The sequence below is a fragment of the Equus asinus genome, chromosome 1, assembly GCF_041296235.1.
Source record: "Equus asinus isolate D_3611 breed Donkey chromosome 1, EquAss-T2T_v2, whole genome shotgun sequence".
NCBI classification, from domain to species: Eukaryota; Metazoa; Chordata; class Mammalia; order Perissodactyla; family Equidae; genus Equus; species Equus asinus.
Genome location: NC_091790.1, coordinates 160,397,151 through 160,424,850, shown reverse-complemented (window position 1 = coordinate 160,424,850; position 27,700 = coordinate 160,397,151). Strand labels below are relative to the sequence as shown.

The following is a 27,700-nucleotide window of genomic DNA, read 5'->3' as shown; positions in this document are numbered from 1 at the left end:
GGGGAAAGAAACTTGCTCTTACTCACATAATGGGACTTACCACCAACTTCCGGATTTATTCTTTAAATGCCATTGTTTCTGTATAACAATAACTGGGAGGAAAGTAGTGGGGAAATGGTGTCATGTCGTCATAGAATGACCAGAGATTTCTAATTGGAGCCACAAAGGATTCCTAACCAGGACAGAAAAAATAGGGTCCTCACATACAAAGCTAAAGTACTAGTTAGAAGGAAGAGTGGAAAATTACTAAATACCAGCTCCAGCATCAGGACATATTAATGTCTCAAAACATATCAATGATTAACATTTGAATCCTATCAGTGGTGCATGTAACCACCTCCTCCTTCTAGCATCCCAGCCATCACCCCCACTCAGCCCCAACAACAGCACCACAAAGTCACGTGATGGTCCTTATTCCTTGTGCCTTGTTTATATCACATTAGGTGTCTTCTAGGACCACCCATTGTGGAGGGAGTAAAGAAGAGGCAAACATCACCCGAGTTTGGAAGGCTCTTTAATAGCAAGCGTATGGGAATTACATCGTTGCATGAGATCTTCACTCTCAGGGGAGGGGGAAGGAGCAGATGTGGACAGGGTTCCATTGAGGATTTACACCGCTTGAAGCATCTACTGAAGGGCAACAATTTTTGGCAACCCATTTCACAGCTTTGTCATTTACAAGAGATTTCTTTGAAAGGAAATAGGCAGAGAAAGCGTACACACCTGCAGGAAACATTTCTTGCCTAAAAAAACCCCCCAAAACTCTTCCTTGCTTTTGCTTCTAGTGTAGACGGCTAAACTTTGCTCTCATACACAAATTAAGAATGGGTCACAGAGAGTTGCAGCTTTTCCCTCGAATTAACAATTTACTTTGTCCTCTAAAGTGCTGACATTTTACAGAGCACTGCTCTGTATCTTTCTCCGCCTAGCCGTCAGAAGGTACTTACAGTAAAAAATGAATCTTAAGAAACAAAGACATAAGAAAAACCAGGGAAAGGCAGTTTTACAAAGAACAGACTGTCAGCTTTCTCTGTGGTACCGAATAACTCAAATACACTTCTCAGCAAATTAGATGTTTATTTTTATGTGGCCTGGTGCACTTTTTTAACTCTTTGTGCCTATTCAGCCTTACAGTGCTTTAAATGGGGTTTCTAACGTGAAATGCTCAGAGGTCCTCTATTTTTGTAATCCAAATTTAAATGAAAATATCAAAGACAACATATTATTTAGCAATTTGCCCAGTGAACATGAGCTATAGATATTTTACCGCGGACACCAGGTTGCCATGGACACCAGAGGCTACTGGCATTCTGGCAAGTTTTAGAATTATTCTGTATAAAATCTAAAAAGACTTCAGCCTTTCATGTTATACCTAGTATCACAAAACCAAGATAACTGACTGGGTATTTAGTAAGGAGGATTAGTATTGAGTTCAAAAAGAATTTTAGGCTTCTCTGGAAATCTAAAGACTAAGCGGCAATGGCATCTCTTTGCAGTTAACACTCACTATAGTGGAAGAAGGATCTGCGATCACTCACGTTTTAATTTTGCTCTTTCTACAATCCTGAAGCTCGGTGGGGTAGGTGGGCTCTGCCTTCTGGCCCACGGGGGCATTCCTGACCCATGGCCTCCTCCGCAGCTGACAGCGAAATCAAGTTTGGTTCATGTTCTTCCTGCCAGGTGTTTGGAGCCCCTCTCAGATCTGTTAGCACTTTGGAAAGACAAGCTTCTCTGGTTGGCAGCTGGTTTACTGAGCAAAAGAACCCCACCAGCTTTGCAGGACACCCATTGTCTCCTTGGCTGGGTGGTATTTTTAAAGCCAGAAAGCCATCCCCAACACAGGCCTTGCGATAAAGGCAGGCAGTCCCTTTGAGGAAAGCAGCCTCCTTCCTAGTAAGACAGCCAGGAGCACTTGTCCTATGCCTTACATGATAACTGCCTCCTGGCCTTTTGTTTCTTTTTTTTTTTTTTTTTTAGAATCAGACTCTAACTCTCCCGTTCTGCCTTACCCATCTCCTCCCAGCCCCGATTACATCCTGTCTGCTCCTAACTGCCTGTCAAATTGTGGGAAAGCAGATCTGTTCAGAGCACACTTTCCCACCTTGTAGATTTTAATATGCAAGGCAGATTCCTAAAATACAAATTCCAATGCTGCTCTGGTGTCACAGCTCCCCTAGGTCCATACACTTTGTGCTCTTACGAAACAGAAACAATATTCAGAGACGTAATTGTGCTAGTGAAAGGTTTCTGCTTATATATGAAAAATGACAGTAACTACGAGAGGAGAGAGGTTTTCACCTAAGTGCACTGGAAACCCAATTCTGGTACCAGGATACAAGGAGAATGCCTAAATGAGAGACTTCTCTTGTTCTAGTCATGGAAAAAAAGAAGTTCTATGTGCTGCTATGAGCCAGGGAGACGTGAGTGGACGCCTCAGTATAACTGAGTCCAGGGTGGTGGCAGGCATTGTGTGGGGTCTCACCTCCCTCCTGGCTCCATAGGTCATTCTCCGATTCCCTGAAGTCTGCTCAGTACGATTATCAGGCAGAGAAAAGTAACCAAGCAGCCATAAGAAAAATGTCTCTGTGATTTACTCAGACCCAGGATCAAGGTTTTGTAACATTATCATAGGCACGATTTTACAGCTGGCCTACAGTGATCAACCAGCCATCAGTCATTCCCCCATTCACACACCTACACAGACACATGCAGACACACATGCACACACTCACTCTCACTCATTCTATTACTTCTCTCTCTCTACTGGAGGACATGGTAAAAAAGTAAAAGAATGCGTTTTTTACTCTCTTCCAGCTATTCTTCATGCAAACCTCCCCCTCTCAGTTAAGTTAAACTTATTTCACGTCTAAAGCCCCAGTCCATCAGGGCACAAAGAAAAGCTATGCCTTCCATAGGCGGAGCACGCACAACCGGGACAAGTACGTTTCCACATCTTCTGCGGCCTTACTTTACCCGCTCACCGAAGGAAGAGAATGTCATTGGCCCTCAGGATCAGGCCCCAGGGGCTTTGGACACTCACAGTCCAACAGAAACACGTTCTAAGGCAGTCTTGTGCCCAGGATCCTAAGGACAAGATTTAAAATGTATTTCCTTCTCCTCTCCCCATAGATTCCTTGAGTGTTGCTCTTCATACACACACACAGGTCAGAAGGCAGTGATGGACGGATAGTGGCTAAGCAGGAAGGACAAACACCCCTTGTTTCAGGCTAGTTAAGCGACTTGCCCAAGATTATGCAGTCACTGGCAGAGTCAGGACTAGAACCCAGGTCTCTCTCCTAACTCCCGGGTCAGCGCTCCTCCCGCTGTGCCATGCCGCCCCCTTGGTAAGTGTGTTTATATGTTTGTGAAAGTCAGGAACTTGTCCAGCCACGGAACCACCTCCATATCAAGAACCACGGGCCGTCAGACTCCCTGATGAACCAGGTAAAGCCCTATCCTGTGCAAATTCTAATGCCACACACGACCCAAACAGAATCCACAGCGCAGCAGGGAGTGTGTGCGTGTGTGAGCAAGCACTGGCTGGGGTGTGTGCACAACCAGAGAAAGGGCAGTCTTACAGGAAACAATCCGATTGGCTAACGCCTTTGGGGGTTTTGCCACAAAATAAGTAACATACATGATGTTGTCCCTTACCCCTGGGGTGGAACAAAGACCAGATTACTCCTCAGCCCACTGAAGGGCTGAATATAGTGCAGCTCAGTTTTCATAAACAGAGAACACTAACATAATAATACCAAAATGTATGTGATCAAAGTCTAAACACTTTTTTGATAAAATACATCTTATAATAATGTCCATTCCATTTTCAAACATACGTAAATTTAGATTTTAAGCCTCTAAGTATAAAATTCCAGTTTACCTTTGAATAGAGCAAGCTAGTCAAGCGTCTTCATTTCAGTTGCCGAAGTCATTCTCGCAGCCTATTGGGTTAAAACAGAAGTTCCCCAAAAACCTGGGCGTATGATACCTACAGAAGGTACAGCTCACAATCAGCTTTGCTCAGGAACAGAGCCTCTGAGAACAGGACAAGGAGTAAAGCACGGAGCACGCTCACCCCACGGGGTGAAACACCAAGGGGTGGGGTGTTCACACGCTACTCAGAGGGAAATTCATTTTACTTGAAATTAACCTTTAATATGTTTTTCCAAGGAAAGAAACAAACATGGGTACCAAAGCACAGATGGAAACCGTTCTATTATTTTACCCGATGACTTGGCACTGCAGTACACTGTTCTAACCACGAGCAGCCGTGTTCCTCAGAGCACCAATCAATCAAACGGAAAAGGCTGAGAGAGTCAGGTTTACGCCGACGTGCCTGGGAGATGGACAGGACTCCTACAAGCTCTGTGGCCTCCGCCGCTGCTGCTTTTTTTGAAGTCCAAAACTTTGACAACCTAACGGCACGTGTGTGGATGTCACAAACATTCCCACCCCAGATGCTATGTTCAGTCAAGTGCTGTGAAAGAGGGACTCTGCATCCTAAGTTATTAGAACCAGAGACGCTGAGGGCCCAAGAAAGTGAACGTTTTCAATAATTCCATGTTAGCATTGTGGACAATTTCCCCCATAAATATTTGTTGACTAAATGATGACAGCAGTGTTTCCAGTTATTACAGTAATTGTTTCTGTGAGTTGTCTGAATATTTTGATCACTGAAACTTCCTCTTTGCACCAAGCTAACCCACAATTAAAAGATTCCCGTGTTCATGTCGCTTTAAAAATTCGCTGCATTAGGTTCCTTGAAGCACTTGATTATAATTTTTTAATACGTTATACAGTGGGATCCTTTTCTTGACTTGTTTTTTTAAAGGATAAAAAGACATTAAGAAAGGAAAGAAGGATTCCGTCATATTTTTAAAAAATTTTGTCCTGGTTTATTTTCCTATTAAATCTACCTATGGCTTCAACATGTAAGTGGCACTTGGATTGTGGGTGTTTTCATGATTTAACAAGTTGCCATCTCATGATAAAGAGAGAAGGTAAACGTTTCATTTTATATGTGGGACGGTTTATCAACATTTTAAGGAAATCAATAATTTAGGTCTTTCACCCCACTTATATTTCCCACTATTAGACTTTAAAAGTGGCTTTGGAATTAGCATGTTTGAAAATAACTGAACGTGCAAGTGAGGTTTATATCTAACCACAAACCAGCTGCTACGTATCCAGGTAACTCAGTAATGGCAGAACACTTCAATGAAGGCCTCTCTTATCCTCTTCACCCAAAACTAAGTGATTATCCTTTTCTGCCCTCGTATTTGCACTTGTGAAGTTTAATGACTAGATATTAAAACTCATGCTTTTTAAGCAAACCTTTCACTTACGGACACTTTAAAGGTACACAAAAAGTGCAGACTGCATTTCTTCTCTGCCATGCTTTCCCTCAGTAAGGTCACCTGCGAGCACTCAAAATATATCCGTAATACATTCAGAGCTCTCTACATTCAAGTCAGCAAACGTCATTCCTCTAACACAAACTCAAGAGAGAACGGTCAGCCACAAAAGGGACTCTAAATTCAAAACGGCAAAGGCTACCGAGACAACTCCATAGAAACCCACTGAAACGGGAGTAAGATTCAGGTCACTTCTGAGCAAAGCTCATCCCAGATTTTTTGTTAAAAAGGTATTTCATTTTAATTCGGGTGCTGGGAGTCAGACGTCCTGTTTTGAAGTGCTAACGCAAAATGCTAACCCGGGAGCACGTGACCCCACCTCGGGTACCACGGGGCTCACTCCTTCTCAGGCGGGAGCCCTCAGAAGTTTACTGCTGACTGACCCCCATTTGAGGGTGGTCCGCCTCTGGCTCCTCTTCTTCCACGTCTGCACTGTACTCTTCAAACGCGTCGTCATCGGTATCTGGAAGCCCCAGTAACTACAGGGGAGAGAAGAGAAGCAGCTGTGAATGCCAAACGGTCTGCAGGCAGGAAGACAACCAAACGTATCGGACCCAAATTCAGCAGCACCAAACAGCAGCTCAGATTTCCCACGGGAGTCAACCACCCCATAATTATGTTTATAAACTCATTAGATGGAAACGTCAATCCTTTAATGGATTGAGGCTGAAAGGGGCTAGGTTTTACTGGGGAGCTTGGAGGTTCTCTACTTTTAAGTATCAAAACATAGCATCACATACCACCTTCGCACAAAGATAAAATATCTATGCAGGTGCACGCACGCACACACACACATGCATACATGTGGGACATCAGCAATAGTACAGTGAGCAATGCTGACTGTCCCACTGAGATGTCAAAAATCTATTTCCTCTACATTTCCTCCCCTAAAAATACATGCTGCTATTATTTATAACACATAGAAAAATGTGCAAACTACTAAAATGTTCAACAAAATGGTTAAATAAATTATGATGCATCTACAAGATGGAATCACACATTCACTTAAAACAGTATTGATGAATACTTTAATTATATAAAAAATATGCTAAGTATAAAAACAGCATGATAAAAATTGCATTTTCATTATGATACAGATTTTCTTAAAATTTATACACATACATAGAAAAAACGGCTTCCATGAAATAGACCCAAATTTTAAAAGTATTCTTGTAGACAGTGGGATTATGAATAAATCTTGTCCTCCTTATTTCTCTGTATTTTCCAAATGCTCTACAATTATCACCAGGGAAATTCACAATACATTCACAGTAAACATTTTCTTAAAGCACTGACTGGTCTTTGGTTAGAAACTGTGAATGCCATTTGCTGGGCCTGATCAATATGAACAAAAAGCTCTTGTGCTGGCGGGAAGCCATGGCCTTGGGTGCTCCTGGGCCTTGTCTGTGATCACGGGGCTTCCATCCCACAGCTCCTCGATTTACAGTCTGTGCATGGCCAAAGGACTTTCTCAGGTGATGGCCCCTTGATTAACCACTTTCAGGCAACCTCACTGACTGGCCCTATGATCCAGATGCTAACTGCATTAAGATACCGAACAAGATGGACCATTCTGTTCACTTTGCATTGCCTGCCCGGTGTCCTGCCCCCACCATCTCTCCTTCCCACTCCCTCCCAAACGCAAAAATGAGAAAAAGATACGCAGAGTCCTGATCAAAATAATGTCTTTACTCTGAAGTTCTCAAACTGCCATTCTTGCAGGTCTCACAGAGCCCTGTGAACACACTGAGGACAAAATCATCTGCTAGGCACTCCTGGTCATATGATGCACGTGGCCTGCCAGGGTGGACACAGCCAACTGCAGACATGTGCTTGCCCCTTAGAGCTGAGTGCTGTCTCAGAGAGACACTGTTGACCTGGAAGGGTGGGGCAGAGGAGCACATCCCAGTCTGTCCAGAGTTTGTACTAATCTTGTGTGTGCTTGGGAGAAGGGAGGAGCCCGTTTCTCCTTCTACTGTCTCCCTTCCATGTCTTAGCAGATGGAATGAAAGATAAAGTTTGCCTCTAAAGAGAGAGAAAAGATAGTTGGTTACAATGAACACAGAAGACTCATATCTTGGTGTTCAATTTTTATTTGAAGAGCTGCTTGATGACACAGCAAGGTGAAAGTGTCAAATGAGTGGTAATATTTGTAAGTGATAAAATATAAATATTGTTGCCACTACCAAGAACTCCAGAACCAACTAAATGCCAAAAGACGATGCATTAATTCAACAATAAATGTAACTCCTCATTGCACTGAAGGGATACCTAACAGAGGAATGGCCAATGGGTTGCCCCTCACTTAACAAATCTGACTGGTAGTGGCTGCCTAGAGCCCTGGGTTCAGGAGGATTCTGAGGCTCAGTAGGAAAGACCACAGTCAATTAGCAATGGCTGTCATGGGCAAAGAGGGTGCAGTTGAGGTATGTATCTACATATTTGCTATCCAGTTCTAAAGAGACGTGCCATTCGTTATTCTTCTTCATAATACACTCAGGTAATTCACACAGACCCCAACCATGGGTCCCTTCAAGACCCTCTCTCTCCTAGGCCCAGAGTGGCTTGTAGATGGGGATCCAACAAGTCACACATGAAACCACGCTTCCCCTCTCTCCTCTTCCTAGCTTGCTGCCTTACTTAGATGTGAATCCAAAGGACGTAGCTCTAGGTCTAGAGCATCAGCCACATGGGGAGGCCCTTTCCTTTGGCAGGAAGTGTTCAGATGACCAGTCCTCGCCCTTACAGAAGGGAGAAGGAAGAGAAGCGGTTCTCAACGCCCTCTGGACTTTTAAGGCACCTCAGCTCAGAGTCTGCAGACTCCTTGAGAGGCTGTGTGGAAGAGGCACTGAAACTGGCATCCAGATGCCAGGGCTCTAGTTGGGGACCTCTGCCAAGCCACTGCCTTCGCCAAACCTCAGCGCCCCCCTCTGTAAAGTGGGAACCGTAACACCTCCTCCACCTCACAGAGAAACTATGGAGATTAAATAAGTGAAGGTGGCCATGGTCTGCAAACTGTAGGGCCTTAAGTCAATGCATCTAGTTGTGTTATGTTGTCCTGCTTCCCGTTTTAAAGCACAAGCTGTTCAACTATTCAAGGGGATAAGTGACTACCTCCAGCCCCTGCTTCTCCCTCTCTCTTCCGCTGCCCTTGATTTTGGGCCACCTCACTGTTCATTACCACTGCAGGAAGCAAGAAGATGTGAACTCAAGTCTATCAGCCTCCTCATTTGATTTTCAGGCTTACATTCAGCATTCCACTGAACCAACCAAATCCATCATACTGCAGATTTAATAACAATAGCTAATACTGGTTAAGTTACTATCTGCTAGGCAATGCTTTTAGCAGCTTTACAGATATTAATGCCTTTGTTTTCATAATAACCCTGTAGGGCAGGGACTATCATTATCCCCCATTTACAGGTAGGACCTAGAGAGGTTGAGTAACTTGCCTGGAGTTACCCAGGATGCGGCAGAGCCAGGATCCAACCCAAGACATCGGACTGCAGACTTTACACGCCTAACCACCAGGCCACCCAGGCGATTCCCTTCCAGCTGTCAGCGCTGTGCCTATGGATGGATGCTTCAATATTTTGTATTGGGTACACACCTTTTTAAAAATACAATATGCAATGCTCATGTCTAAAATTATGAGTATGTACAATTTGGAAGCACGCAGAAGAGGGCAGAAAAAACACTAGAACTAGAATTGGCCCGGAAATCCAAAGGATCTCTTACAGATATGTAATAATCTAGCATTCCCACCTCTGTCTTCACTCTCATCCATGGTGGGTAAGTCTAAATTTATCTTCTGGATCCAAATTTTTAACAGTCAAGAAGACATCTCAGAGACAGGAGTCCAAATTGACTGGTAAGAATCCTGGAGTCCTTGCTTTTACTGCACCCACACATTATTACAAGGAAAAGGAGACAGGCAAAAAATCCTGTCTGGCATATTTAAATTAGTTTTGATCACTATAATCAGTCATTACTATTTGAGTAAAGTTTTTTCAGCTGACTGGAAAAAAAACCTTCATGCTTACTCTGGACAACAGTGTTGGCATTTCCAGGGTCTTGCTGTCCACCAAGCTTCCTTTGAATAACCTATGGTCACCCATCCAAACAGAGTTCTACTGGAAAGGGAGAGCTGCCATCCCTTGAGAATTAAATTTCTTCAGACCCCAGAGAGTATGGGTTATCTGTAGGACAAACCCTAGGTCTTTTGGTAAGTGGTGTAAACTAGTTGAGGCTATATTCAATTGGCACTTAGCATCTGCTATCTCCGAAGGTGGCACTGAGTCAGCACAGTGGGTGAGTGTCTTTACAAAAGAAGGGGAGGAGGTGTCTATGCCTTGGAGAACATAGTCCACTAGCCAGGGCTTTCATGCTTCCAAGAGATGCCCTGTGGCTTCACAGGTCCCTCTAAGCTCCTTCCAGAGGATTCTTTGAAGCAGCATTGCTCACACTTTCGTGTATATATGATTCACCCAGGGATCTACCTAAAATGTAGATTGTGCCTCAGTGGGTCTCAGGTGGGACCTGAGATTCTGCATCCTAACAAGTTCCCAGGTGACAGGAATGTACTAGTCCAGGAACCACACTCTGAGTATCGAGACTATAAAGCATTCAGGGAATTTGCCACTATTTATCTTAATGATCAATGATGCTAGTGGTACCAAGAAACCTCTGATGGGATCCTGGTCAGTCTGTCTTCTTGATACTAGGGAAAAAAAAGAGGTAGGTGGCAAGATGGACGTAAGACCCAAATGGGCAAGAATAGTAAGTGCTCTCTTAGGTTTAGGGGCCACTGTACTTCTAAAAAGACAAGGGCTTGAATGTTCAGAATGTGAGCAAGCACCAAAAGCCATGATCAACTTAAACTGTCAACTTTCAATGTCTTTCATTAAAACCCACATGTGTGCAGAATCTTTTCTTATCAGACTTTCTGACCCACAGGGGGAGCTTCCCACAGGTGGATTCTTTCTCTTCGCCCAGGCTCCTGACCAGACTAGAAGAGGAGAAGAGACTTTTTCTGGATCCTAAAGGGAAGTTTTCCTGTGGGGTTTAAGCCCTCGCTCTCCGGCTGTAAATGGCAGACTGAGAACATCCATCTTGCTCATGCCAGTGAGCTAGAATTAGGGGAGTTTTTCTGGCAGAAGTGTCTCTGCTTCTCGAGAGAAAAAATGTGGATTACACAGCATCCCCAGGGAGGGGACCAGGGTCAATGAGAGTGAGAAAACACAGGGACCACGGGCTCTAGCTCCAGGTAGCGCCACCAAAGCAACAGCAACCAAAACAGCACACAAATCGTCATGGCAACAGATGCCTCATGACCCCAACATCCACAGCGCTGGTGAGAGAGAAGAGTCATACTCCAGGAAAATAAAATAAAGCTTTGAGAGGATTTGAAGGGCAGAGGTAAGGTTTGGTTTCGCAGCTAAACTGCAAGTAGTAAGCGCTCTTCTCTTGTGAACTGGTTTTTAACCAGGGGAAAGTCTGTCAGTCGTCACTAAATAAAAGATACAAAAACAGTGAGGAAAAAAATGAATGGCACAATCACCATTATTTAGATCCATAACCACTATTTTATTATCTAGCTCAGTCATGTGATGACCAGCAACTGTCACCCGCGGGCCACTTAAGCAAGAAAAATGTAGGACTCCAACAATTCTCTAATTCACATTTAGCAAGTCTCTGAAGCCATTATTGGTCACACGACATGGATAAACCCAGCTGCCCACGGATGGCAGTGATGGGCTGCTTGGCACTGTCACTTGCCTACATGTATCACTTGGATATGACGTTCCAGCAGGAAGGAAAGAATCTAGGTACAAGTTAGGGGGTCCCTGGAGTGGCACAGAATGGGGGTCACCCCAGGAAGGGAGCTGCCCCGCTGCACCCACAGAGTATGTGTCTACCCACTTAGCATTTCCTAACAGCCGTTATGAGCCAGAAATTCAGACGAACGTCAGCAGGTTGGCTGGGCTCTGACAGCCCTCTGTGTTCTCAGTCTGACTTTGAAGCCCCCGCAAATCCACAGGACAGCGAAATAGGTATGACCCCCATTTTAAAGATGGGGACAGTGAGGTTGAGCGACCTGCTAGATGCCACACAGCATGGGAGCCAGGCAGGCCAGGGCAGGGCTGAGCCACTTCCCCCACCCAGGGACCTCTGTAAGACGCTGAGCTAAGGGGCCAAGATGAACCTCCTGGACTTTCTCCCTGGCCAGCCTTCCTCCCGCTCTGAGCACAACGAGATTCTGCCATTTCTTCAAGTCCCACCTCCTCACAAAGCCATGCCCGGCACTTCGTGCCTCAATGAGCCTGCTCACATCTGATATTCTGCGCCCTTCTGACACACCATAGACAACACAGCCTTTTAAAAAACAAAACACAGTTTCTGATTATAAATCTTTTCTGTGACACCACAGAAAATTTACAAAATGCAGAATAGAAGAAAATAATTATCACTTATAATCCTGCCACTCAGAGGCTCTTTGATCATATGTCCCTCTAGGGGGACAAGAGCATCCATTCGTCCTCTTTGTAGCACTAGCATCTAACACAGTGAGTTGGATGGATTAAGTACTGAATGGATGTTTATTATTGTGCCCAAACCAATGTTGATAAAAACTTTTTTTTTTTGATGAGGAAGAGTGGCCCTGAGCTAACATCTGTTGCCCATCTTCCTCTTTTTGCTTGAGGAAGATTGTCTCTGAGCTAACATCTGTGCCAATCTTCCTCTATTTTGTATGTGGGACGCCACCACAGCATGGCTTGATGAGTGGTATGTAGGTTTGTGCCCAGGATCTGAACCCACGAACCCCAGGCCAGTGAAGCAGAGTGTGTGAACTTAACCACTATGCCACTGGGCCAGCCCAGATAAACTTTTGATTATAAGAGCCGACAATACCTCTTTAAGATCTCTCACCTTAACCAGATGTTGCTGTTAAGCATGTGTTGAAATAACTTAGCCAATTGTTTTCTCTCTCCATCAAAAATCTAAGATTCTTACAAGACGTTTCACTAAATCCTGCTCACTTCTCAAAGGTATTCTGCCTAGTGTCCTCAGCCCGTCCATATCAATGCCAGCATTTATTCAGTGCTTACCGTGTGTCATGTGCTGTACTAAGTACCCCACAAGAAATGTATCATCTAATTTTCATGGCAACCCTAAGGTAATAATCATCATTTATTACCCAATTTTACAAATGAAGAAACTGAGAAACAGAGAGGTTAAGTAACTTGGCTGGGTCACACAGCCAGCAAGTGGCAGAGCTGGGATTTGAATCCAGGCGGCCTGCCCACAGAGCCTGGATTCCTCATCACTGCAGTACCCTGATTTCACAGGACTGGGGAGAGACCACAAACAACACCCTGCAGTACACACTCACTAGCGTCCTCTCGGGAAATAGCTCCCCAAAGAACCAGCCAAGTGGAGTGAGCGGTGCAGAGAATGGAACTCCCTTGCTTGTTGTGTACAGTAGCAGAGTGTCTGGACCACAACGAATGCTGTGTCTTGTAACACGGAGTTTCTCTGTATGTTTCTGTGGCTGACTCTCCTAAGAAAGTCAGCTCCTTGAGGACAAGAACTGGGCACTGCACCCTGCCCCTCACTTCCAAAGCCGTGCTCTGGCAAAGAGCGGAAGATCAACACAGTCTGTTGAAAATGTGATAAAGAAGTAGAGGAAAAAGAGGAGGAGTAAGATGGTGAAAAAAAATAACTTTTTTTTCTTTCCAAATCCAGTAACGGATTTTTTGGAGGGAGTGGACTTTGACTGTGATACTGATTGTTTCAGTGAGGGGAAGGCAGAAAGAGAAAGGGGAGAAAAGCACACGGTCTACAGAGTTAGTACGTTGAAAGATGCACAGTGCTCAAGTGCGCGCTGAGGCTGCGGGCAGGACCACTGCGGAAGGCCAGAGGATGACCCACTCTTGGCCCGCGCAGGCAGGAGCGCACAGGCTCCAGCAAAGTTAATTGATTCTGCTCGACTGATGCCCCAAAAGGCAGCAGCAGGCTGTCAACAGATCGGCCCTTATCTTTCTGGAGACACTGCACAGGGCAGGGGCTGGCGAAGGAAAAACAAGGATTCAAAGCCACGGATGAGGCTGTTCTAAGATGAAGGTGAAAATATTCTTCCAGTGGATTCTCCAACTATAAACAAAAAGCAGCTGCATGAATTGATCAGATTACCACAAACTTTCAGGGAAATGATATGCTGAAGTTTACCTGCTTGATAACCTTGTAGCATTTGGCTATGCGTTACTTTAACAAATACTTCCAACTACGACAGCAACAAGACTCCTTCTTGCGTCTTATTTCTAAACCCAAAGCTTCCTTATATAAACAGACAAAGAGCGGCAGTGGGGAGAAACGCACTCTGCAGCGGAGGTGGAGAGGGTAAGAGCTGCCGCTGATCTCCAGCAGTCCTTCGTGCTGGTCTGTACCACTCCCTCTCATCCGGCCTGGGGCACATCCTGACTGAGAGAAACCCAAGGCCGTGTGCACTTCACCTTCAGTAACCCTGAGAAGGTGCCCCACACAGGCCTCTCCCTGAGGGGCAAAAAGGCCCAGCCAGAGGGCACCCAGAACCCAAAACCTTCCCCACCAGAGGGGGCGGTGTACTGGGTCAAGGCCTCCTCACCTTGGGAGCACCATCGCGGCCCACAATGTAGGGCTCTGCTTTAGAAATGACCCCCAAAAGCCCAACAACCTTAGATCAAATCTGTGGTCTCCGTGACATGCAGCAGCTTGATCTGAGAGCATTCAATCGATCCAGCTGCTTTCAGCAACGCATCTCGATTTGTTTGGACTGCGTTTTTTTTCCCATTCACACGTGGCTGTCTGGTTGCAGAAATACAGCCACATACTTGGTAAAGAAAAACAGCAAAACAAGTTCTGGCAGGAGCTCACCTTCTCCAGTTAAGTCAATTCGACAGTATTTTGCTTGCCACCAGAGATGATGTCCACACAAAGAGAACCAGGTGGCAGGTTAATGAACCGAACCCCTGTGAAGAACCCAGCTGCAAAGTGAGTATCATTTGCTACTATTTTTCTGGGTAAGAATTGGGGGAATCTGGGCCGGCCCTGTGGCCGAGTGGTTAAGTTTGCGCACTCTGCTTTGGCAGCCCAGGGTTTCGCTGGTTCGGATTCTGGGCACAGACCTACACACCACTTGTCAGGCCATGCTGAGGCGGCATCTCACATAGCAGAGCCAGAAGGACCTACAACTAGAATATACAACTATGTACTGGGAGGCTTTGGGGAGAAGAAGAAGAAGAAAACAAAAGATTGGTAACAGATGTCTGCTCAGGTGCCAATCTTTAAAAAAAAAAATTGGGGGAATCCATTTTTTAAATATTTTGCCTACCTTGATATCTCTACTCGGATGTCTAATAGGCACTTCACACACTGACATGATCAAAACTGAGCTCCTGATAGCATCATCCCCCAACTTTTCCTGCTGCAGCCTTCCCCAAATCAGTAAATGACGCCACCACATCTTTCATCACACAGGCCATCACACAGGCAAGGAACTTTGGAGTCTTCCTGTCCTCTCTCTTCTTCTCGCCCCCCCATTTCCAATCCACCAGCAAGTCCGGCTGCGTCTACTTTCAAGGCATCTCCAGAATCCGATCCCTTTGTTCCACCTTCATTGTGGCCATGCCAGTCCAAGCCCCATGGCCTCTCACTTGGATGACAAGAATGGCCTCCTCGCTGGTCTCCCTGCTCCCACCCTCCCTTACGGCCTATTCTCAACCCGTCAGAGGGAACCTTTCAAAATGTGCAGTCAGATCCCTCTGTGCTCAGACTCGTCCAACGGCTCCCCATCACACCAGAGGGAAAGCCAGGTCCTCCTGTGACCTGCAGCCCCTGAAATTCCTGGACTCCTCTCTCGCTCCCCCCTCCACCCAGGCCACACCAGCCCCTCCTTGGCCTTGAACAGTGGTGCCCTCCTCCCCTGTGGCCTCCATATTTGCTGTTCTCTCTACCTGGATCTTCCTCTGGATCTCCTATGGCTCACACCTCACTTTAAGTCTTACTCCAATGTCACCTTCTCGGTGAAGCCTTGCATGCTCCCCTAATCAAACATCTCAGTACCTCTGACATTTCTTACCTCCTTTCCCTGACTTATTTTTTCTCCTTGGCACTCATCACTAACACATTATACGCTGTACTTTGTCCTGTCTCCCCCGCCACTAGAATATAAGCTCTGCTTGATTCAAGTGCTCGGAACAGAGCAGTAATAGAGCCAAATGCCCAGTGGGTACTCAGTAAACACATAGTGAATGAACGAAAGTGGGAGAGGCCAGTACTTTTAAGTCAAAAAACTATTTTGAATGAGCCAAACAGGATTAGATAATTAACAACAAAAAAATGAACTGGTTGGATGAATGATACAAATCAGACCGAGAAACAAAAGCCATGAAATTTCATTTCTTCTAACGGTGGATTAAATGATTGGGACCAACTCTGCCGAGGAGAAAGGAAAAAGCTGGATTAAATATGACAAATGCCTTCTTAAATACATTGAAGAATTAAAGCCTGGAGAAGTAAATCAAACATAGAAAGCTGCTTTTGTCCTGAGGGCATTAGCTGACCTAGCAGAAACAGCTAGAAACTTGACTGCATTCTTGGCCTACTCTAAGAGCTGGGGGGACCAAAGTCAAACGCAGAGTCTTCCAAAGGAGCAGACTGTGATAATCCACCGCCATTTTAAGCTGGGACCCCAAAGGCCTACACCTTTGCTATGGTCTGAATGTTCGTGTCCTCCCAAAATTCCTAAGTTGAAATCCTAACCCTGGAGGTGATAGTGCCAGGACATGGGGCCTTTGGGAGGTGATTAGGTTATGAAGGCAGAGCCCTCATAACAAGGACTGGTGCTCTTATAAAAGGGGCCCCAGAGAGCTCTCTCCTTCTACCACGTGTGGTTACCGTGAAAAGATGGCCGTCTGTCTAGGAAGTAGGCCCTCACCAGACACTGAATCTGCCAGCACCCTGATCTTGGACTTCTCAGCTTCCAGAACTATAAGAAATGAATTTCTGTGGTTAATAAGCCACCCAGTCAATAGTATTTTATTATAGCAGCCTCCACAGACTGAGATCACCCTCAGGACAAGGATGAACTAGAAGAAACCAGACCTGCGGCCTGGCTTTTCATCACCGGGAGAGTTCCAAGAACCATGAGTCTTAAATTGTTTGAAAGTGGTGTCAGACTGATGGAGGCCCCAGGCCCTGGCGGAGGCAAAGAAAAATCTTCTCTGGAGGAAGGTACCATCATCTTAGGCCTCACTTTATTCCTATATGTAAATTTTCAAATACAATGACCAGCACACACAGATAATCCAACACACAAAGAAACAAGATACCAGGAGTGAGAACCAGTTGAAACAAAAGACAACGAAACAGACTTAGAAACCCTGCAGTACAGGCCTATCACACACAGTCTGTTATGCAACCGAGCCTACTATGTTCCGAGAGATAAAAGACAAGCTTGAAAACTTCAGCAGAGAAGTAGATATTATTTTAAAAGACTTGAAAAAGAAAGAAATAGATATTCTAGAGCAAACATCATTGACCACGCAGAGGATTTACGGTGGGCAGGGACCCGAACTGGGGGCAAGTGTCACGACACTGGTGATCTGACTTTATCTTCCAATAAAGATAAAGGGAAACAGGTAATCTTCAAAATAGGGGTGAGTATTCACTTCACATTTTTCAGTTAGGATGAAAAGAAACTGTCACATAGCCACAGACATACAGATTCCTAAATCCTGAGCGGGGGTGGGGAATCTCTCTACAAGAGAGTTTATAAAAAGAGAAAAGAATAGAAGCCGTATCCAATTTCATCCTTCTCCATACCCACAGATATGGAGGTACATCCTTTATATAGCTTTCTGGAAATCCCCCCAATGTCGGCCTTACTACTATAAGAGACCCTCCACAGCACCTCCAAGGACTCTGGGCTTAGATCTGCCGGACGAGACCAGGAATGTTCAGTTGTCTTATAAAGGCTCTGTTTGCTTCCCACCCTATCAGAGATTCTTAACTCAAGTGATGCTAGAAATAACCATCTTCCCTGCAACAAACAGCTGTGTCACATCCCATTCCCCCTCCCTCCCCGCCCTCAGCCTCCCTCCGCTAGCTGCTATCTTTAAGCCACAGGGCAAACAGGAGAAAAACAATTAGTCATCCCAGGTTTTGCCCACTTTCCCCACAATCCATGTTATTCAAAGCACCATCACTGTAGAGAACAAGACAGCTTTAGAAGCCAAGCAGGCACCTACAGGTCTGAAAGACTTGAAGACTTTTTCCAAGACTTCATGGAGTGTCTTCTTGCCGCAGGAGGAGATGTAATCCTGTGCTAGCTGCAAGAAAGGCAGGCAGTCCTCGCTCTCACTCCACACGTGCTGCATGCCCACGGGCAAGGGGAAGAGAAAACAAAGACATACAGTCATTACACTCTGTGTGAAACACAGAAAGCCAAGAACTTTTTTTAATGACATGAACTTGCAGGCCTCCATTCTAGAGTAAAATTCATATATTCATTTTTTATTTGTTAGCATCGATGGAGATCAGAAAAAGCAGACCCTATGAAAACCCCACAGTTTTGGTCCGTAATCTCACCTGCTCAATTCGCCACCAGACCTGCTCATATGGAGTAAAACGGGAGGTGGGATCTGTAGTCCCCCACCCATGATTTCCACTTCCCCCACTTCTAGTGCAGACTAAGGGTGGTTTTAACACAGGAGGGAGGGGAAACCAAGGGGCTGCATGATCCTTAACTTTGCTTCAGCTATGGCTGAAGGACTGATTAAGCATAGTTTGTAACCAATGACCTGGAACGAGACATCCTTTACCCAGCTTGGCCTGAGAGTGGGAGTGAAGGTAAATTTACTTCAAAATGAAGTGAACTTAGGAGAACAGACAGAAAGTCATTCACAAGTTACCGGGAAACAAAGGCTTCTGAAAGCCCACTTTCCCTTAAGATGCTTTAAGGGGGCATCATACCCAAACATGGCTTCACAATGTTAACATGCACCCAGAGGAGGTTGGTTTTAGGTTTTATTTTTTCTTAAGGCTAAATGAGTTTTTTTTCCCCATGTGAGGATGTCTGTCTTAGCACATGTTTAACACTAGACAAGTCTCTCCCATAAATCTTCAAGGATCTGGAATAAGCCCAAGAAACAGGCTTGAGAGATGGAGATGCGGAAGCCCCCGGCTCTGTGTGTGAGCAGGGAGGGGCACTGAGCTACCAGGATAACAAACATCAGGGTATCTGTCAGGTACCAAGAATGTTTAGAGGGGGTGATCAATGACAGCTCAACACTGGTGGAAAAGTGTAGAGGCCTGGAGAGAGGAAGACATCTGGCAGATGAGAGCAAGAAGCAGGGAGTAGGCAGCAGGAGACAGGATCTATTTGGAGAAATGGTCCATGTCAAGCACACACTTGTTCCCTTCTATTAATACAAACAATTAGGGCATCACCCCAGAAAGTTATATGCCCATCACTCAGTAAACACATTTTACCTCCTTTCTTCTCATTGTAGCATTTCTAATAACTAGATCTATAGACCTAAAATACTGCTCAGGTCCAAGAGAGACTAACTGGGTGCTAATATGCCATCTTCACACCTAATTATCTGTGTTTCCTAGATGTAAAGGTCCATTTCTGACACACGCTGCTCTAATTCCAGCAGACTTCTAGAGTCGCTTCTGCCTTGAGCTAACAGAGACAACTTCTAGACTCTCTAACGCTAGCGAATAGCTCAAACACAATTCCCCATTAATTAGAGACCCTTAAAGTTGTCGAGCCACTAAAATGCCATTTATGTAATCGTCTCTTACACCGTACAAAAGTATAACAGTACAAAGTGCTTTTATATCCATTATCGCACTTGATTCTTAATCAGTGGGGATTCAGCAAGAACAATAAAGTCCCACTTTAATGTAAGTTCTGCTCAGTACCCATTTTCATACTCAAATTTTAAAAAGGTCCAGCGTATTTCAAATTCTTATCCAAGTTAAAGAGATTAACATCTAGCACCACACAATAAAAAACTTTAAGCCTGCCTTCCCTAGACTTGTTGGGAAGATTAGAGAAAAAGTAAAAAGTTTATTAAGTGCCTGACTGGCATTCAGTGGATGTTCAATAAATGGTGACGTAAGTACCCTCTTTCCCCTCTTGCATCTGGAGGAGAATGGGGGCGGGGCAGGCTTTCCACCTGCCACAAGGCTAAGGTCACACGCTGAGCAAAGCAGAGGCCTAATGTGGCTTCACTGAGAATACCGTCCAAGACAACTTGGATTATAGTTAATTGAGAAGTAGAGGCATCTTGAAAACCTTGTATACCTATTCTTTTTAAAGTGCATTTGAACTTTAAATTACAAAGGAAACTAAGGAAAGTCTGTCACTCAAACAACGACAGAATTGCAGCGTACCCACCACCGCTTGGTAAGCGGTTTCTTTAGTGCAGGGTTTCTAGGGCACCTCTAACCTTAGGAGGAGACTGTTCTTGCCACAATGCTCACTCCTCCGCTGTTGGAGTTGTCGCTTTGTGGCCATATTGCGGACGGAAGACTCCACATCTGCTAAAGGACCTTCTGTCCGGTCGGCCTGAATTCCTTCATCTGGCTGTCTAGCTCACTCTGGACTCCCAGTCGTGTTGGTTTTGCGGGTTTAAAAAAGTTTTTCCTGAATGCCTGCCCATATGATATGCGAGGGAGTACGGGGTTTGGAACCAGACAGACCTAGGTGTACATAGCCACTTAAAAGACATCACTTAATTAATGCTAATTGTTTCATATCCATTCTTTCTCATACAGAAAGTATTCAGTTTTATTTATGGAAACCGTTTCCTTCCAAAATCAATCAAGGCAGTCAGCAAAAATCCATAGAATACAAAATAAGATGAAATAAAAAATAAGTCTGCAGTTGGGAAAATAAGGACAAAGGGGAAACGGGAAGGAAAAGAAGACAAACCCAAGTGAGATTAGGACAAACAGTGCAAGGTTAATGTGCCTGGCCACTTGCTAAGAAGAGGACACAGATTTGCCTCCATCACTTTCCAGAGGCAGTGCCCACAGATAAAACAGACCAGCCCTTCAGAACTACCAGGCAAGGGGCTGGGGGCAGGATGGTTCCCCCTTAGAAAAAGTAGACGGGCCCATTCCAAAACCAGGGGAGGCCCAAGAGAACATCTAGTGGCTGGCCTAAAGCTCTTGAAAACAGGATCTGGGGTCTAGTCTTGTACAAAGACAAATGGGCAACTGAAGACCCAGAGCCCTGACCACAGGGTGTGGCCACAATGACTCCGACTCGGAAAATATTTTAAGCATGTGTAACCAAACACCCACTCTGGCCACGAAAAAACTACAGCAGGGGTCAGAGAACCTGTGGCTTTGAACAATGGAACTCCCGGCAAATATAAACCCAGGTACAGAATGCATTGACTTCCAGTAGGGGAGTTAGGCTAAGGCAGATGGCAGCCCTCGCCTGCCGTAACAGGAGAAACGCCAGGGAAGGGCTGCAGGAGGAGGAGAAGGCAGTGGTGCTCAGGCCCCAGCGTGCATTACAACCACCTGGAGGCTTTTTAAAACTCAACTGGTGGGCCTCACCTGGAGTTTCTGACAGGGTGGGGCTGAGTTTGCCTTTCCAACAAGTTCCCAGGTGATGCTCCTGTGGCCGACGCCGGGACCACACTCTGAGAAGCAGAACTAGGGAAGAACTTGGACTAACGATGTATTTGGGGACGTGGGCGTCGGGGTGAGTGTTATATGTAAAAGTCTTAATGTCATCACGGACTTAAACCAACACCAAATCTCAGGACGGCACAGGCGGCAGTGAAGTGGCCCTCGCGGTACCTACCCTGGGCAGCCTACTCTTTCCTACAGACTCCTGCCAGTTAGGAGCTGAAAAGCCCTGGGGACACTGCGATTTAGAACAGGCCATCTGCGGCCCCTTTTTCTGCTCTTAAGTTGGGCCAGAGTTTATTATGAAAGCCTGCCCAGCCTAAGACAATATAACCAAGTCCCCTGCACATAGGAGAATGAGCACCTTTCTGTGTTCTACAGGGTAGATGAGAACATCCAGCTTATCCAGAAATGGTATTAGATCATTATGGTAATTCCATCCCACAAACAGCTTTTGGAGCCCCGTCGGTGTGCCTCTACTGTTTTAACACTTGTTTGGATGGTGCTTGACTTCCTGGTGCTCAGGCAGAGGGGGGGTGGCAGGGGAGCCAAGGACACACCCATTTCTCCTCCCTGGACTCAATTATCTGAGTCAAAGGGCCATGGCGGTGGGCCTCACTCTCACCGTGATACTGATGTGAGGGTTTTCTGCCGTCATCAGTACTGGGGAGTCCATTTTGAGTCTGGCTTAATTCAAAACTGACTGCCGTCCACAGAAGAGAGGGCGCAAGAAGATAAAAGCCACAAGCCATCTCATGCCACCCAACGTGGGAAGGGCATGGCTGGCCATACCTACGACCTGCTCTTTGTGCCAACCACTGATCCATTTTACCAAGGAGGAAACTGAGGCTCAGAGAGGTTAAGCAACTTGTCTGTGGTCACACGGGGAGCAAGGGGCGGATCCAGGACGTCAACAGAGGTGTGCATGCCTTCATCGAGCCTCAGCTCCTTCATTTGGGAGTCACGGAATACTCCTTGCAGGGTGGTTATAAAGATTATAGGAGACAACCTGTAGACTCTCATTTAGCAGGGGCCCAGTAAGTGTTTATCCCCACTTATTTGAACTCTCATTGGCATAACTCTACTCTCCTCAGGACTACCACTCCAGGGATATATGAAGGACATATCTTTCCCTGAAATAACCTCTCTATACGAATAATGTGCAGCCATTGCGGAAAGCTTTACAGTCTGCCACTATTCCCCAATTCAATCCTCACAATAATAATGTAACATAGGTATGATTATCCCCATTTGACAGATGAGGAAACTGAGGGCAGAGTTTAAATTAAACAAGAAAGTGCTCTCTCCCCTATACCACCATATAAACACGATGCAATCTCATTTACACACAGTGTAGTTTCTTCTCCAAAATAAAAAGGTTGCTATTCGGTCATATAATTAAGAATAGAGACATGCCTAGAACAAAAACGGGGGAAAAATATATACAGACATAGGCAGACACATATAAAATCAAACCACATAGTCCTTCTAGAAATAAAATCTTTTTCTTTAATACCTCGACAGCTGCTATCTTTGTTTCTGTACTGAGGAGGGATTCAAACTATACAAAATTTTAGATCCAAACATGTTTCTGATGGGTCGGCAGAAAAAGCAGGACAATGAGGGAGTCTTTCCCTCCTCCAGCCATCAGTGCCCAGGCACTAAAGAGGGCGGGGCAGTGCCCTTTGTGTAGCGAGCTGCTTTCTCAGGGCCCAGGACAAGGGGACGGGAACCGGCGCGGCCATGCCCGGGAGCGCATGCGCACGAGCCCACGCGCGCCCCTGTCCACCTGGTGCACCTCTGTCCATCCGGTACAACCCTGCCGCCAAAAGCCCACTCCTCAAAGCCGACAGAGCACTCCAGGACCTTCTGAGTTGGCAGAAGAGGGGAGAGTGCCACCTGTCTGAGCTCTCAGCTCCCTCCCTGACCTGCCAGCACACGCGGGGCTCTGGCAACTTCCTTTTATCCCAGGACCTGACCTCGCAGGCCATCCCGGTGAAAGGGCCGCATCAGGGCAGCGGCCGGGAAAGCGACGGCCTGGACAGGCCGGCCTGGGAGGCCACAAGGGGAAAGAGTGCACGGGGGCCCAGGAGCTGCCGGAGCGGAGGGAAAAGAAAAGGAAGTCCTTATTCCTGGGCCTCTGGAGCTGCTGGCCTGTGGGACCTTCTGCATGGTGGCCTCTGGGCGTCTGCGCAAGTCCTGGCTGTCACTTCTTAGTGGGACCGTCCTGGATGAGTGCCTTAAACTCACTAAGCCTGTTTCCTTGCCTATAAAATGGGGCTAATAGAACCTACCGCCTAGAATTTTTGTAAGGCCCAGTAACAAGCTGTCCTTGAAATCACAGTCTGAACTGGGTCCCCAGCTGTCACTCCTGTGATGCTATGTTTTCAGGGTCGGGTATGGTTCAAGTTGCTCTACACTTATTAGCTGTGGGAAAGTTAGGAAGCCTCGCTGTGCTTATTTCCTCATCTGCAGAATGGGGCTAATTATAGAGAGTGCCTTGTGAGCTCACGAAGATTAGATAAATTCACATAAGCCAAGGGCTTAGAGCAGTGTCTGATACATAGTAAACTGCACATAAGTGGTAGTCGTCATTATTATTGTTCCTTGACGCTGTCATTCTTGAAATTTAACATCTATCTTCTACACTAGACTGTCATTCATTCATTCATTCATTCTTACAAACATGGATCGAGCACCCATCACATGTCTGACACTGTTCCAAGTGCAGAGATACAATGATGAATAAGTCAGACAAGATCACTGCTCTCATGAAGCTTACAGGCTAGTGGGGAAGGCAGAAAATAAACAAGAGACTATCAAGTACTAATGAGTGCCATGATAAGAATAAAAGAGGGCGAGGAGAGGGAGTGTGTGGTGAAGAAGGTTTTTGGCAGGCCTGAATGGCATTAAAGAGCTAGCCATGTAAAGATGTGGGGGAAGAGTGTTCTAGGCAGAGGGAACAGCAACTGCAAAGGCCCTGAGGCAGGAATGAGCTTGGCATGTCTGAAGCCCAGTGTGGCAGGAACATAGTAAGCAAGGGAGAAGAATGGTTCAAGATGAGGTCAGAGAGGTGGCAGGAGACAGATTACGTGTGGGCTGGAAGCCAGGGTGAGGGGCTAGGTTTTATTGTAAAAGTGATGGGAAGTCAGTTTAGGTGAGGTGGGGAGTGGTGGAGACAGCCCTGGATTACACTTTAAATAGATCCAGAGTGATTGCCACGTGGAGACTCTGCCAGAGGGCACTAATATGATCACCCCCATTTTAGGCACTGTTCCAAATAAGCCTGCTACGAAGGTAGTAATATTATCATCCCCATTCGACAGATGTGGAAATCATGGCACAGAGGGATTAAATAACTCCTCCTAAGGCACACAGTTAGACATAGGGGGCCAGGGTACAAACCCAAATAGCCTGACCCCAGAGTCCGTGTGCTCCTAACCAGTACACCACAGTGCCTCTTAGATAGGATAAATGGCCCCAGGAGTTCCAAGGCAGAGACCCTATCTGCATTCCAGGTAGCCCTGGCCTGGTGCAAAGTAAGCCTTCAATAAATGTTTGCTGAATGAATGAATGATGTGAACACACTGTAAATTGAGAAATGCTAGGTAAACACTCTTATTATTAACAAATCCTTCAGATGACAGGAATTCTACTCTTCTCGAATTTCTTCTAATGCTTAATTTTCCTGGGGTTAAAGAAAAGAACAGAGGTAGGACATTTACTTTGTGCCTGAGTTCCTTTAGTAGAGGCAAACAGCAGCTTGACGAACCTGGCCCAGGACAGATTCCAGGAGAGGTCTGAGCTAAGAAAACTCCAGCGGTTGGCATCTTGTCCATTATGGCCTCCAGAAACTTTGAGAAAGTTCAGTGTACCCAAGGAATTGCTTTTCCCACCATCTTCTTTCTTCCTTATCTATTTCATTTGTTGGCAAATGGCTATTTTAAGCATTTTACTCCTACAGGTGGGAAAACATTTAAAATATAATATGGGTGGCCTTGAAAAAGGCCTGATGTACGTGATGTTTCTGAACGATGGTTTCATACACATATAGTCAAGGCCAGACAATAGCCTTGTGTTTTCTCCACCCACTAATTCTGCTTGGAGTAATTTCTCTGTGGATGTCTCTCTCCTGCAGTCTCAGCAGGGAGGCTGTGTGGAACTCCCCGGGGAAAATCCCGACCACGAGTGATGCTTATCTACCTATGTCCCACAGTAAGGAAGGGGAAAGGCCACTGACAGACTAAGGGACCCCGGGGCTAGAATGGAGTCCTAATCAACCCTGGTGTCCTCTCCGCTACATCCCTGTGGCTTTCTCACACTCTTACAAAGGAGTGAATCCCTTTTTAATGATCGCCCACTCTGCCCAACAACATTTATTTACTTCCTTTCACTACAGTTAACAGTGTCTTACATATATTCACAGCTTACTTGCTCTTCACAGGTACCTGTGATAGAAGCATTCGGATTAATCTCATTTTACAGATGAGAAAATGAAGGCTTTTAAAAGAAAAAGAGACAAGCTCTAAATTCTGGGGAACCCCAGATCTCTGACTCAAATTTGGGGGGGCCCTGCTGGAGTAGAGCCTGTTCGGTGCTTTTTCTATCCCATCACTTGGGCGCTGGCATAATACCCATATTTTGGATGTGTAAACTGAGCTCAGAGGAAAGCATGTGACCAGAGTCACACAGCCAGAACTCAAATCTGGCTGTTACCCAAGGCCATCCCTCTTCTAGAGTGTCGCATGGCTGGGGACCAGGTGGGTTCTTCGCCTCCGCGGGGCGGGGTGGAGTTGGTGGGAGGGGCGCGCTTTATGGGCAAGTCAGACACAAGCCTTCACCTCTCCAGGGCCGAGAAAGGCGATCTTGCTGTCTCTCTAACTCCTTCGCGAACTTCCCGCGGGTGGTAGGGGCGCGCGGTGGCCCGGACCCCTGTCCAGCTTTGTCTCACCCCACCTGAGGAGTCAGCGCCAGGCTGCGCCTCAGCGCCACCCCACCTCCGTCCGCAGGGGCGGCAGCAGCGCCAGCTCCAGGCTCAAGCCGGCGACCACACAGTAACCCGAGCTTACAGCCGCCTCCATCTTACATTTGGGGACCATTATTTTTTCCCCGTCCTTACAAACACTTCATGGAGCGCCATCCTCGCCCAGTCTCCGAACCTCCCACCTAACTCCCCTGCTCTCCGCATCCCCTTTCTAAACTGCCTGTGCCAAGACCCCAGGTGGGCGCAGGATGCAAAGTCCAAGATTGGGACACCGCAGTTCCAGGTCCCGGTCCCCCCGAGTCCGGGGCGGGGCGGGGAGGGAGAATTCCTCATCAGGGAAAACCGAAGGGCTTCGGCAGGGCTTTGGCCGCCGCCTCCGCGGGACAGAACCCGCTCGGGCCCCACACACCTCGCTGGAGGCTCATAGCGGCGCAATGGAAGCACAGAAGGAAAGGGGGATAGGCGTGCCCGCGTGTGTGTGCGCGCACGCGCGCGTGCGTTTTTAAGATCCGGGGTGTAATTCCGCAAAGAAGGTCCAGGAGCTGGGGCATCGCTAGGGTGGACAGGGGCTTTGTGTCCAAACAGGCAGCGCAGGGACTAACACGGGGGACGAGAGGTTCTCCCGGGCGGGGACAACTCGAGGAGTTGTATCTCCGCATTGGGAGGGGAAAGGGATTCCTCACCCGGACGGGACGCCTGGGCGTAGGAAGCTTTAGACTCCGGGTCCTGCGGGAGGGTCCGTGCGCCCCGGCACGTGCTGGGGCGACGCGGCGACACTCCGGAGATGCTTCAAGCCGAGCACCGCGCTCTGGCTACGGGGTCGTGTCCCCGAAAGAGCCCGCCCCAGCCCGGCTCCCAGGATCCTAAGGGCGCCCCTGCCCGCCGCCCACCCGGCCCCACCCGGAGCGCTGACACCACTGCACCGGGCCCGGGGGCTTGCCTGCGGAGCCGCGGGGCGCGCGGCGGCGAGCCGGTTACGCCCCCCCCCCCCCCAGGGCCCCACCTCGGGAGCTCGGGCGCCGGGGAGCGGCCGGGCGGCCACACTCGCGCGCGCTGCGGCGGTCCCTCCCCCATGCACTCACAAAATTGTCCCCGCAGCCGTTGTCCGGACACAGCACGTAGAAGGAGACGCCGGGGTCGGCGTAGAAATCCATCCTGCGCTCGGTCTCCTCGGTGGCGATGAGCTCGAAGGGCGTGTTGGAGCACCATTTCTCCGCAACGTCAGCCAGCTGCTGGAAATCCATCCTGGCCCGCCGCGCCCGCCGCTCCCCAGCCTCCTCTCGCGCCGCCCGCCTCCTCTTTCCTCGGGCGCCCTCCTCCCGGGCGGGCAGCGCGCGGCTCCGCGGGCTCTGGGGCAGGCGGCGGGGCCGGGCAGCGCGGGCTCCCTCCGGTCCCGGGGCTCCTCCCGGCGGGGACTGTTTACATGCTGTGTGTAACGGGGCGGGCGGCGGCCGGGGACGGCGCGGCGCCGCGCCCGCCTCCTCCCCGCCCCGCCTCCCCGCCTGCCCGCCCGCCCCCTTTCGGGCCGCCCGGGAGGCTGGCGCGGCCGGGCCGGGCACGGTCGGAGGCGGGCGCGGCTGGACGGGGCGCGGCGGGGGGCGGGCTCCTC

General features: G+C 47.4%; 1 protein-coding gene across 1 annotated transcript; it reads right to left on the bottom strand.

Moving 5' to 3' along the window:
* Positions 1-496: 496 nt before the first annotated feature.
* On the bottom strand, positions 497-27,700 carry MTURN (maturin, neural progenitor differentiation regulator homolog). The gene is made up of 3 exons (XM_044765360.2): positions 27,174-27,700; positions 17,702-17,824; positions 497-5,893 (listed from the first exon to the last, which is right to left on the bottom strand). Exons 1-3 carry the CDS (start codon positions 27,333-27,335, stop codon positions 5,783-5,785), a joined length of 396 nt encoding a protein of 131 aa, XP_044621295.1. The 5' UTR covers positions 27,336-27,700; the 3' UTR covers positions 497-5,782.